Genomic DNA, 12,738 nt, shown 5'->3' on the forward strand with positions numbered 1-12,738 from the left:
ATTAAGGATAATTATAACTGATTTAAAATCGTATTTGAATAGATCCCTACTGTAGGCCAATAACACATTTTCTTCTCTTCCGACTTGCTGAGTGAACACAAATATAATCTCTTAAGTCTATTAAAGATTAAAATAGGAATAATGCGATTCTGTGTGGGTGGTGGGGTCTTATGTCTAAGATAGAATAAAATAATAGTGTTTTTAGGTGGATTGACATAACAGATAACCCAGGTACTCCAGTAAAGTGTAAAGCTGTTTTAAAGAAGCCTACTAGTGTGTGGTACTGTCTAACTCTGTAATAGCCAAACATACAGGCAGGCAGCACAAAGAGCAAATATATTTTTGGGCTAAATCTCAGCTGTTGTGGCCACTTACAGATCAACTGTCATGACTTGGTTGGGAAACAGCTTGGGGAAGTCAGTTCAGTTGTTCAAACTTATAGTAAGCACACAAGGGTAGACGGAAATAGCTGAGTGACAGGAACAGTGTGGTCGTCAGATGACATTAATTGACACGGTTGAGATGATATCTGCTGTTTAGCATTCAGTAATTGAATGGAGAGTCTGTTTGGCATTCAGTGATTGAATGGAAAGTGCACATGGAGTTGAGCTCTGCGATAATGTCCCTCCACTATAAGGTTTGGCCTTGTAGTTCTATCATTTCTCATAGTATATCTATAGGAGTAATGTTGAAACTTGTTAGTACAGTACATTGCCACTACTAATGGGCGATATGGAATCATACCAATTTCCTCCATAATACAAGGAAAAAAGTCCTGTGCCTGATGAAGTAATATATGATTCTAGAGAAAAAAAGGTATGTTTTTATGCATAAGGGGGGTATATGATTCCAGGAAGAAATATATGTTCAGTGTGAAGTTTAACATTTAAGTTGTTAAGTTAATATATGCAGGCTTAAACCAGTGGGCTGGTTGTTGTTTACTTCTATTTTAGTTAATAGTGAGAACACTTACGGTGGTTCCTAAGGACGGTAATAATCGGTGTTGAGGGGATAGCATGTTATTAGCAAATTGGGCCCTCTTATTTAACTAATAAGCACTATCCATGAAGTTCCTAGGAGTTTAATGGATGAGGCCCGCGACATGGGGTCAGTCAGCATAAACTCGAATGGGTCAATGCGGTTGTATTCAGTTTCTAATACGATGCTACTAAGCCAGGCTTGCGTCACAGGTGACATGGCAGTCTGTTCTCTTTCTTTATTTTTATTTTTTTATGGCTTGCTGGCCCCGCCGCCTCCCCCGCACCGCCAGTGGCCCTGTGGGGGGGGGGGGTTTATGTGTATTTGTGTCTGCCTGCTCCTAATAATTATTGGTGTTCTTGGGTGAGCAGCGCGTCACAGTGAGCTTGTACTGTAGGTCATGCTCAATTGGAAGACCGGGATGCTTCGGTTTGGAGAGAGTGAGCTTAACCAGTGCTTCTCAAAAATAGGGGGGAGGTGATAGGAATTATAAGAGGATTATAGATATGAATTAGCTTTTTATGAATTATTGTATGAATAATGAGCATTAGGCTATTAATTATAAGAGGACTAGAAGTAGTTACAATTTCCAGAGTTGTTGTCTCTAGTCTCTAGTAGTTACAATTTTGGAATGGCTCTAGTACATTTTCAGGTTAGATTATTAGGCTATTATTATTCAGAATTGCTGTCTCTAGTAGCTACATAATGTAGGTTTGTTTGACAATTTGGTTTGTTTTGTCACCTGTTCAGTCTCCTACTGGCCTGAGGAACCCCTGCTGAGTTTACATGACCAGTTGATATGCATTGGAAATATATTATGGAGAACTACAAGCCTGAACCAAAGAGTGCAAGTCTAATAAGATTGTATGATGATACCCGGGTATAAAGACTAATCGGTATGGGAATGAATGGGACAGTGGTTTTTGAGAATCACTGGTCTGTTGGAAAATAATGTATAATGTTGAATGCATTATATGGAAGTCATGCTAACTATACTTTTGATTTGTCTCTATAGGGATCCTGAGTTCCCTACCATTTTGGACGGAAATGATTTGTCTAATGAAAGATCGTCTTTTCCCACAAATCACGATATGATTTTCAGTTTTAGGTAAGGAGAAACGTGTCTTCTCCTATATGTTATTGGATTCATCTAATGAAAGATTGTTTTCCCAATATTTAGGTGCTGAAGAAATAATCTGGGTGGCTTAAGAGAGAAACACAATTTAGTGATGGAATGTTCTAACGGATGTCTCTTTTCTTCCCAACATACTGTATGTGTTGTTAACATAAACTAACTAAACTAAACCAGTAACAACATTGTCTATGCTATGAAATGTTGTTGTGTAGATGAAATGTAATTACAGGAGATGTCAAATGTTCCTAAAACCATTGAATCAATATGGTAAAGGAATACGTCTACAAATGAAACAAATGGAAGGAATAAATGTCAAATGTGACTAAAACACTATGGTAAGAAAATACTTCCACAAATTAAGGTATGTAAAAATACAAGATATCATTCATTATTGAACCATTCATGACGTGATAAATGCTTCCCATTGCCATGTTGGAAAATACAGAATATTCATGGCTGTATAAATTATAAAAATCATTCTAGGATAGGATGTCGTAACCATTGGTGCTGAGTTTTCTATTTTCAGTTTTTTAAATCCAAAAAATTAAGCCATACAAATGAAAGATGAGACGGAGCCATAAAAAATGAGATGTATGGAACCAAAAGATGTCTGGAAAATCACTATGGAATTGCCACCCTGCATCCCAACCCGATGGCCGATTGCCATGATGGAACTGTGCAAGGGACATAACCATGAAGGACGCTGAAGGACACGGTGGTCAATCCGGGTGCTAGGAAGGACGTTGCCCTGTTTTGTGACATTGCCCAAATAAGGAAAGAAGAGAAGAAGGGACAGTACGAACCAACAGAAGAAGGGACTCGTTGAGTTCATGTGGAGAAGAGTGCAGGAGAAACACATACACAAACAAAATGCTGGCTTTACGAAGTGATCGCTCAAAACTGAGGGTCGTAGGATGGAATTTTACCAAGAAAATGCATAAGTGGTTTTTTGCCCCTACCAGAATTAAAATGTGTTTCAAAACTGATTTTTGATCCTCCTGTAGATGGAAAACAAAACTCATTACATTTACTGTTTATGACCATATATGATCATATATGATCAAAAGGGAGGAATGTGATAGATATCTAGATAAATGTAACTATTACTTTGTTTCTAAAGTAACCAGAAGGTCATGTCATTGGCATAGTGCCGTGTCAAGGTTTATATTCTAAGCTTTGGGTCAACTGAGGAGTGAGGCACTCCCTCACCTGTCACCAGAATGTCGTGTCCTGTCATTCAGATTGTTCCTGACTGAAGCCTTACATGGATGTACTCTGATTTACCCCTTCTGCTATTCCTGTAATCCTGCTCTATATAAGTGTGACGGTGCCCAGGGAAAGGAGGCAACACGCATGTTAAGTGTTGTCTCAGAGCTCTTTGATTATGTTGTTAATAAATACTGTATTCATTGCACTTCCACCCTCTGGAAATTCAATTTATTTATATTATTATATTTAGTAGGCCTATAGTATATCTAAAGAATTCTCTAACAATGCCTAAACCTAACCCAAATCCTATCCCTAACCTCAGTAACCGTGACGCTGGTGAGTAGCTAACCTGCCGAAGCCCGTAGTCGAAATGATGGGACGTAGAAATAGCAAGATTTCCCCTTATAGAACAGCGCCAGGAGAGGAAGGAGAAAGCTAACTTGGTGAAAAGCTAACCTCCGTCCGGACGGAGGTCTGCCTACAACTCCAGACCTCTACTAATTAAGCAGGCACAGAACAGTCCCAGCAGTTCGACCGGCAGTCACGCTGCATCGCCGGCAATAGGACCGGCAGCTGCCGCACGGATCGGCAGGTAGGACCGTCCGCCACTACAACGGTGGTTATAGGGGTTAGGGTTAGCGTGTCAAAATGTGAATTCATATCATAAACCTGTCAAATAAATATGAGATTTACAGCCTGTGCAGTACAATACTGTATGGTTTATAAATATGAGATCGTTTCATAAGCCCGTGTACAGTGGTACAAAGGCACAGGCTGAAGCTCAATGCTTATTTATGCCTATCCTTCCGTCGATTTAACAGTTTCAGTTTATAGTGAATGAACACTCAAATAATATAGTTGGGTTGGCTCCCTCTGACAGACAGTTGCCAGATTCAGACAGTTGAACTTGGTACACAACATCTACATCAACAGCACAGCCATTCATTACAGACCTGTGACCATGCCCTCATTCACCACCGAAAATGGGAAAACACTCATTTAGATAGGAGCCGTAAACTGGAACCCGCTACCCCTGATGGTAAAGAGCATCAGCAGCCATCTCCTTATGAGGGTCAATAGCTTTTACGAAACGTAAACGCAGAATAGTATGGTATTTTTTTTAATCAATCAATTATACTTCTTATTTATTCTGTAGGTAGGTAGTGTAGCTATAGTCTAGAGTGTTTTATTTATTGCTGTACTGTTTGTATTGTTTTGGGCAAGTCTTTCAACATAAAATGCTGCATTCAAGTTCAGGAGAGTTTGGAAAAGGCCATTATAAAAGAGCAGGGGCTCAAGCCCCCCTTTGATTTCTATACAGTATGTGCATGTGCCTGGTGATGACTAGCTGTTGTGATCAGACACAATGCAATCCCACTTAGACAGTTCATTCTAACCCTTGCTTTATTCCTGTGACCTCCTGTGATCTCTGTGGCCGCTGTCTGAGTCATCTACTGTCTGGTGCGGCATAGGTTCAGGCGGTGTTTCTCAATAAGTTTCCATATGTTTTTCTAATGTTTCTCAGAAAGACTGTTGCTTGTAGAGTGATATGCCTGTACAAGTAGGCTCTATAGTTACGTGCAGAATGCAAGCATCTAACTTCCTGCCATACTTCAGTTAGGAGCCGCGACCCAGATAATGTTTCCTGCACTGTGGTTGCATGTCGCTCCATCTCCTATTCAACTTGCCTTGTATTTGTTAACCACAGCGAGCGTTTATTCAGAAAAGTTAACCAATGTATCTGAGAGCTCCCAGAATTAACTATTTTAATTTTGTAAAAGATAGTATGGAAGGGAAAGGATCAACTGTTTGGTGCATTCCTAACCATTGAAAGGCTGATAAGCATTTATTCTTCTTTCTTACAATTTTGATTATTAAAGTTATAGTGTAAAAATGGATAAGACTATTTAGACAAAACTTAGACACAACATTGTTCAGAGGATTGGTATTCTGAAAATGTTGAATCCATACTTGACCTTAATTCCTACGCTTTTGCCCTTTTCTATTTCTGTAAAAGCCTTTAAGAAATATACCTGCGAAATAAAGGTTTCTAAAATCTTATTTTTATAAGCAAAATTATGATATGTACAAACAATAATCCAAGGGTGGCCTAACTTGTTGGGGTAGTTTATATTCAAAAAACACCTCCTTGGATCTAATTATCCTAGATACAAAATAACAACTCTGATACCACACCGGGGCTCTATTATGATCCAGGTCTTATGCCTTATGCCTTAACTTCTTTGCCTTTTTTACTATATATACATATTATTTAAAATATTTCAAATAGCTGATCTGCAAGCTCACAACGTGCAAATGTAGATCAGCATTTGAAGTATTTAAAAATGTTTTTCAAAATAGTAAAAAAAGGCAAAGAAGTTAAGGCATAAGGCATAAGACCTGGATCATAATAGAGCCCCAGCAGTCAAATCCAGCAGCGAGCTACAGGTTACATTGGGTCATAGTCAGAGGTTTCCCATGTTGAAATTAGGAGGGACTGAGAGATGGATGTAGTTGCAAATATACACTTACAGATATCTATGGTTATTCTAAAACCTAATGAAATGGATAGCGTAACACGATCCTGTATGGGATCATGTAGGATTAATAACAACATGCACGTGCGCGCGCGCACACACACACACACACACACACACACACACACACACACACACACACACACACACAGTTATTGCAGAGAAACCGGAGTGAGGGGGATCGCTGAGTGAGGTCAATAGATATTAGGAGGAGGAAGGGTCTCAGTGGAGACAGAGGAAGAGGTCTCCGGGGAGCGCTAGGAGGGAGGGTTTTGTGCGTGGGGAGTTTTAAGAAAGAAAGTATTCTGCCTGTAATTTTTTATTTGAGTTATGTGAATCTGAAATTGAGTCTTGAGATCCATGAATCTGAAATTGATTTACTTTGAGTTCTATGAATCTGGAAAGTGAGGTTTGTTCTGTGAATCTGAAATCAACATTTCTTAGGAGAAAAGGGGGAATTCGGCTTGTCCTTCAATCAAAATGTATTTAAAATGTTTGATCTTAACGGGCAAGGTGTTATGATGCTATTCTGATTTCTGAGAATCAACATTTCTTTGAAATGTTTGATTTTTAATTATGTTTATATTTCCCTGTGTAGTTTTCTTCCCTCAGCGGTGCAGTAAATAGAGAGGTAAAGACATCCACGACCCTTTCGCTACTTCGCATTTCCAATCAGATTCGTCGCACCATGGGTGCCAAACTGCAGCCGGAAGTTTGGTGGAAGACTGTGGAGCAGCCTCCCAGCAGCTCATGAACAAACACTATTTATGAAAAAGTGAGACCTTTATAACATACTCAGCTCAGGAAAATAAAAGAAGGCATGTCACAATTTTTTTTGTGCTGTGTGGATTTTCGATGTGTGCACTGTGTCATTTTATAGCAGTATCTAAAGAGCAAAAAGTTTTTTTCTAAGCGTAAGTATCGCGAGACAATCCACCGTTTCCTGTCTGGGAACCAAATCTCGCGATACTTCGGAGACAGAAACGATTATTATTTACTGTTATTATTATTATTTCAGTATGTACTGTGCACATCGAACATCAAGTGATTGTAAAAATACCTTTGGTATGTTTTCTTTTAATTTCCTGAACAGATTATATGACAAAGGTCTCAGTAGTTCATGAGCTGATCAAGCCGGCTCCATTCACTGACGTGACCGCGGTTTTCCCAACGAGCCTGAGCACAACGGTGGGGGCGCTGGAGTGTGGGAAGCCTATTGCCCATCGGCCCCCACCATTGCGCTCAGGGTCATTGGGAAAACTGCGGTCGCTTCACTGACATTTGTATTTTATCGCACTTCCGGTGCGAGTTCTGGCACCCATGGTGAGCTTCATAGCCAGACATGGCGCATGCCTGGTGGTCACGTGTTTCCATTCCTTCATAATCTTCCTTGCAGCGGTGTGGGTATGTGAGAGTGACTGATTGCCAACTAGTGAGGGGATTAAGGGGAGCAAATGCTAATTTCGTGCAATTTTGACATAAACCGCGAAATTTTGCACAGATGTAGCCCAGGGCTTGCTCTAATGATTTAGCTAGGGCGCCCAAGTCTGCGACCTTCGGGGTCGCCACAGCGGCCAAATCAAGTTGGGCTCCCATTGACTTTCTATACAGGAGGAAAATACCCAGAATTACTTTTTTTTCTGGGTATTTAAGGAGGATCTGAGGGGTCTAACTAGGGGTTTGTCATCATGCTGAATCCATTGCAGGCATTTGTTTTGCACAAAAAACATTCTGTGGGCTAGAAATGGCCTCAGAAAACAATACACGTATGGGTACGTTTTCATGTTAGTCGGAGGCCTTAGGGTTTTTTTTCTCGTGCTAATCAGTCTAAAAGTTCAAAATTTTGCACAGATGTAGCTCAGGGCATGCTCTAATGATTTAGCTAGGGCGCCCGAGTCTGCGACCTTCGGGGTCGCCACAGCACCAACAAAACTCTGAAACGTGATGACTCATCACTTTTCATCACTAAAGTCGATGGGAGCCTAACTTGATTTGGCCGCTGTGGCGACCCCGAATGTTGCAGACTCGGGCGCCCTAGCTAAATCATTAGAGCATGCCCTGAGCTACATCTGTGCAAAATTTAGACTGATTAGCACGAGAAAAAAAACCCTAAGGCCTCTGACTAACATGAAAATGCATCCATACGTGTATTGTTTTCTGAGGCCATTTCTAGCCCACAGAATGTTTTTTGTGCAAAACAAATGCCTGCAATGGATTCAGCATGATGACAAACCCCTAGTTACACCGGCGCCTAACTCTGTCCCCACTAGGGGGAGCACAAATCCTGGAATCTTTTTTTCTTTTTCTTTTTCTTTTTTTTGGCGCCGCGAAAATCGGTTATTTGCGGTTATAAAGTCGTCTAAAACGACTAAAACGGGTTTCCTTTATTAAGTCATTTTCGGGTGTCTTTGGGGCTTCAGGGGAGGACCTGGATATGTTGCTTGGTGCGCACCTTTTTTTTAATAGGCTCTGACATGACCAAATAAATAGAACACTAGGTCTATGCAAGCCTTTCAGAGCTGCACATTAAATAGTTATCCTATTCAACAGTGCCATTTTTAAAAGCAATGATGAATAGATGGAGAACTATGGCAGATTGTATCAAGATATGCTGCACAGTGCACACCTCGTAGTTGCTCATGCAAGACAATATAAATAATAGCCTAGTAAAGAGAAAAGACGCCGGCGATGCGTCGTTTGCACCTGATAACTGCACAGCAAGCGTTTTATTGGAGCAACAAGCTCTGCTCCCACAACGTGAAAGCCTTGTGATGCGACATAAACCAGCATGAGAGACACAGACAGAGAGACAGATGAGATGCTCTACTCACATATGCTGCTGCGGAGATTCCGAGAGGTTAACGTGCCGTATTTCCAAAGTGTGTTCTTGTTTAAGTCACAGCATGGTTTAAATATCCTATTGTAAATATGAACTGTGGCTATAATATATTGTTTTTAATCCACGTGGGTCCGTGTTTAATTAGTTACACTAGAGTTTCGAGTGTCATGGCAGCTGGGTTAAGACGGACTTCCTCTAAAATCGGATTTCAAAATAAGAGAAATAAGAGACACTTGTAATGATTAGTCAACACACTACTTTTATTTTTAGGTCTACTTAAAGGACGTACGTGTTAACGTGCAGTAAGTGACGCCAGAGCTAGGGTCTGACGCTAAATAAATAATTAAATAAGTACGCAAAAGCACTTCACGTTGTTTGATCGGCACGCAATATTCCTGCGGGGGGGGGGGGGGGGGGGCAGATCTGGGGGAGCCGTTGCTCCCCTTGGCTCTATTGAATAGGCGCCAGTGCCTAGTTAGACCCCTCAGATCTTCCTTATACCCAGAAAAAAAAAAGTAATTCTGGGTATTTTCCTCCTGTATAGAAAGTCAATGGGAGCCCAACTTGATTTGGCCGCTGTGGCGACCCCGAAGGTCGCAGACTCGGGCGCCCTAGCTAAATCATTAGAGCAAGCCCTGGGCTACATCTGTGCAAAATTTCGCGCTTTAAGTCCAAATTGCACGAAATTAGCATTTGCTCCCCTTAATCCCCTCACTAAACCAGATGGTGTGAATGGTGACTGAGTGGTGGCTGGGTGTGTGTCTAACTAGTAGGTGGAACCAGGCTGGTGATTGGATCATGTGATGATGGGCTCTACTATAAGATGGCTGCCAACAGCACTCTGATGTCTTGTCTTCCTCCTGGCCAGCCACCATTTATTTTTTTATTTTATTAGTTTATTCAGACAGGAAGGTGGCTGTTCATGAACACAGAGAAATTGACACAAGAACATTTACACCAGATCTCAGTGTAAACCAGGAGTTAGCTACGGCAAATTTCCATCCGTAGTCCTCTGGACATAAAACAAAAAACTAAATAAGACAGGAAAACAATACAGGAAAAGAAGGTAATTTGCCATGGGTTAAATTTAGGCCTAGAATTATTGAATGCTTTAACTATTGAAAAATAGCAGATATACAAGCTCACAGCGCGGCACCGCTGCGAGCTTGTAGATCTGCTATTTTTGAAAAATTGTGAAAATTTGAATTTTTACCCGATTCTATAAGTGTCTTTTGAATCCTTCTAAGGTTTTTTGAAAAACCTATGTTTCTATGTCATCAATCTGGCCAGCCATCGTCAAAGAAAAGGTCCTTTTCACTTAACTGGAGCTCAGTTAGACTGTTCTTGAGAGACTACTATGTCAGTGGTTCTCAAACTTCTTCATGTGAAGGACCCCCAAACTGATATTTATATACAAGCTCACAGCGTGGCACTCGGTGCCGCGCTCTGAGCTTGTATATCTGCTATTTCTCAATAGTTAAAGCATTCAATAATTCTATGCCTAAATGGGTTAAAGTTCTATGTTGGGTTGGGTGACCTCTTTTTGTTATTGTTGGTTCTGTGGTTCTTAGATTAAATGGGTAAGATATTTGTATTATTTTGTTGCCTTTAGATGTCAGAAAAGTTTTATTTTTTCATGTAAGATTTTAGGCTCCTACCCTGAGCTGAGGTAACTTGTATCCAGGCACGTGCACACATAGACATCAAATGGGGCTTGAGCCCCATGCCCTTTTATCCACCTGTACAAAGTGCCCTCTCCATGAATGCAGTTTTTACTATGGTGAAATAATTGCAAACGCCCTCTTTCCATGCCATACCTGAAGGCAGCATTAAAATAATTACCTTATTCAAACTCTCCAGAACTTGAACATCTTATGTTGTCGAAATAATTGCCCTCACTGTCCAGAAATCCACACCACATCTCCAGTATTGCCTTTTTTATGCTTCGTTTAGTGTGTTATGAAGTACAAAAAATAGTCGACCTCCAAGCTCACAACGCGTCGCAGCGTGACGCGCCGTGAGCTTGGAGGTCTGCTATTTTCAATATTTTCGCCTTAAGGCCCTTTTAGAAATTTCAGCCCTTGCCTCTCTAACATTCTCTGCACATCCCTGCTTGTATCTAACGTCAAGACTTTTATCTTAAAGTAAATAATAAATCCATAAGTCTTAATTAATCCTTGTATGCATGCTATCACCATGGGTGAAAACAGACACTTCTACCACTTTTTGTGATCACATCAGATACTGGATTCTGATTGGCTTAAAACAGTGGTAAATCAGTCAACAACCTTGAGTTGGCTCATGGAACCAGCCCACTGTTGTGTTGCAGTTGTAACACTGCAAGTTACAACTGTGTTTTCTTTCATTTATATGGTAGAAGTGGTAGAAAAGCAATTTACCATTCGAGGGCCGTGGGTTGTTGGCTGATTTACCACTGTTTCAGGGTTATTTGGCACTCTGCTTCCTTCGTGCCACAACCCTGAAACAGTGGTAAATCAGCCAACAACCCACTCCCTCTCATGGTTAATGGCTTACTTTTTTCCGTATTTATCCCACAACAGCAGGCTGAGGAATGAGGAACTCTCCAGGACAGGCGGTGTTGGTTCTGCTGCTTCTGCAGACTGGGGGAGCTTTGGGCTTTGAGATCTTTCCGTCAAAGGACTCCCTGAACCACCCGACCATCACTGAGAGGGCCATCTTAAATGCCACCCTGCAGGTGTGCCGAGACCATGCCCATGTAGCAGGTGGACACTTCACTTCACCAGTAAGGATCCATTTGACTTTTTTTGGTAATATGTTCAAACTGTAGTATTTGATTGTTTTTTACCACTGGTGTAAAGTAACTAAGTACTTTTTACTTTATTACTGTAGTCTGGGTGGTTAATCTGTACCTCGGTCCCTCGCGGAGTTGCATTTACCGCGATGACGTTGCCGACAGACAGCAGCTTATACCAAACATCACGTCGGTCGTCGGGTCAAGAAATTCTGTGGTTCTACATATTTTGGCTAAAAAAATGCTTCGGTTTATTACACGTGTGTGCTGTGCTTAACCACCTCCATGTGGCGCGGGAGCAGAATTGGAGCGGAGTGCGGGTTGGCACGTAAATAACGTAGAGAGGAACTATGCATGTCGACGGATCTACCGTACGTACACTCTCACCCAAAAATGTACACAAAATCACGCATGCTTAACTATAAACGGCCCTTTACTCCACTACATCTCAGAGGAAAAATTATACTTTTACTCTACTACAATTATGTAAAACTTGAGTTACTAGTTGCTTTGTAGATTTTGATTGTGTCAAAGCAGGCATTAGCCACTTTATCCCGCCGATTTACAAAGTCACAATGTGTCTCATCGTGATGCATTGTGAGCTTGTTTATCGGCTATTTGCAAACGATTTATATTTGAAAACCTTCTATGGGACATTATGCATAATGACTACTTTGTACTTCCGGAACCTTTACTTGCAACAGTATTTCTACAGTGCAGTATTGATACTTATACAAAAGAGTATCATGTAAAAAATGTGAGTACTTTTTCCAACCTGTGTGCGTGTAGCGACAACCTTTGACAGCCGAAGCCGTCGTTGTCACCTGTTGCTCACGAAAGTCGTCGAAGACCTTCCGCCAAGCCATTAAATTGATCAAGTGGCGAAATGTACGAGTGGACCTCCGCCACGCTTTCAACGAGAGCTACCATTTTGACAAGGAGAGTTTCACCGTCGGAAGGAGAATCATCACAAGCGGTCTGTCTGCAGTCAAAGCCAACAACAAGCAAGGAAACTTTGAAGCGGCCAGGAAGATGCTGGGAGAAATCTTACACCCCTTACAGGTATTTCTCATAATCGTTGCTGTCGGGTGGAAACCTTGTAGGCTATTATCCAAAAACTGTTCCTTTTTGGAGCATTGAAGCCGCCTCCCACCAGTCGACATGGGGCCGATTCAAACTCCACTTTTAGAGCCGAATTTATTTCGGTTCGGGGAGTCACAAGAATCTCAGTGGCACCGAACAGCCGAATTGCTGCTGGGTGACCAGA

General features: G+C 41.3%; 1 protein-coding gene across 1 annotated transcript in view; it reads left to right on the forward strand.

The window, feature by feature from the left end:
* Window positions 1-11,270: 11,270 nt before the first annotated feature.
* The window catches only part of LOC308280604 (von Willebrand factor A domain-containing protein 7-like), a gene marked incomplete at both ends in the record, with an annotated part of 29,252 nt that continues 27,784 nt past the window's right edge, over window positions 11,271-12,738 (forward strand). Inside the window, 2 exons of the mRNA XM_080754940.1 lie at window positions 11,271-11,462; window positions 12,261-12,533. Coding sequence (XP_080611066.1) covers window positions 11,271-11,462; window positions 12,261-12,533 — 465 coding nt within the window. The remainder of the gene's footprint in view (window positions 11,463-12,260; window positions 12,534-12,738) is intronic.

Source organism: Nannobrachium achirus, assembly GCF_963921795.1.
Source record: "Nannobrachium achirus genome assembly, contig: SCAFFOLD_132, whole genome shotgun sequence".
Taxonomy (NCBI): domain Eukaryota; kingdom Metazoa; phylum Chordata; class Actinopteri; order Myctophiformes; family Myctophidae; genus Nannobrachium; species Nannobrachium achirus.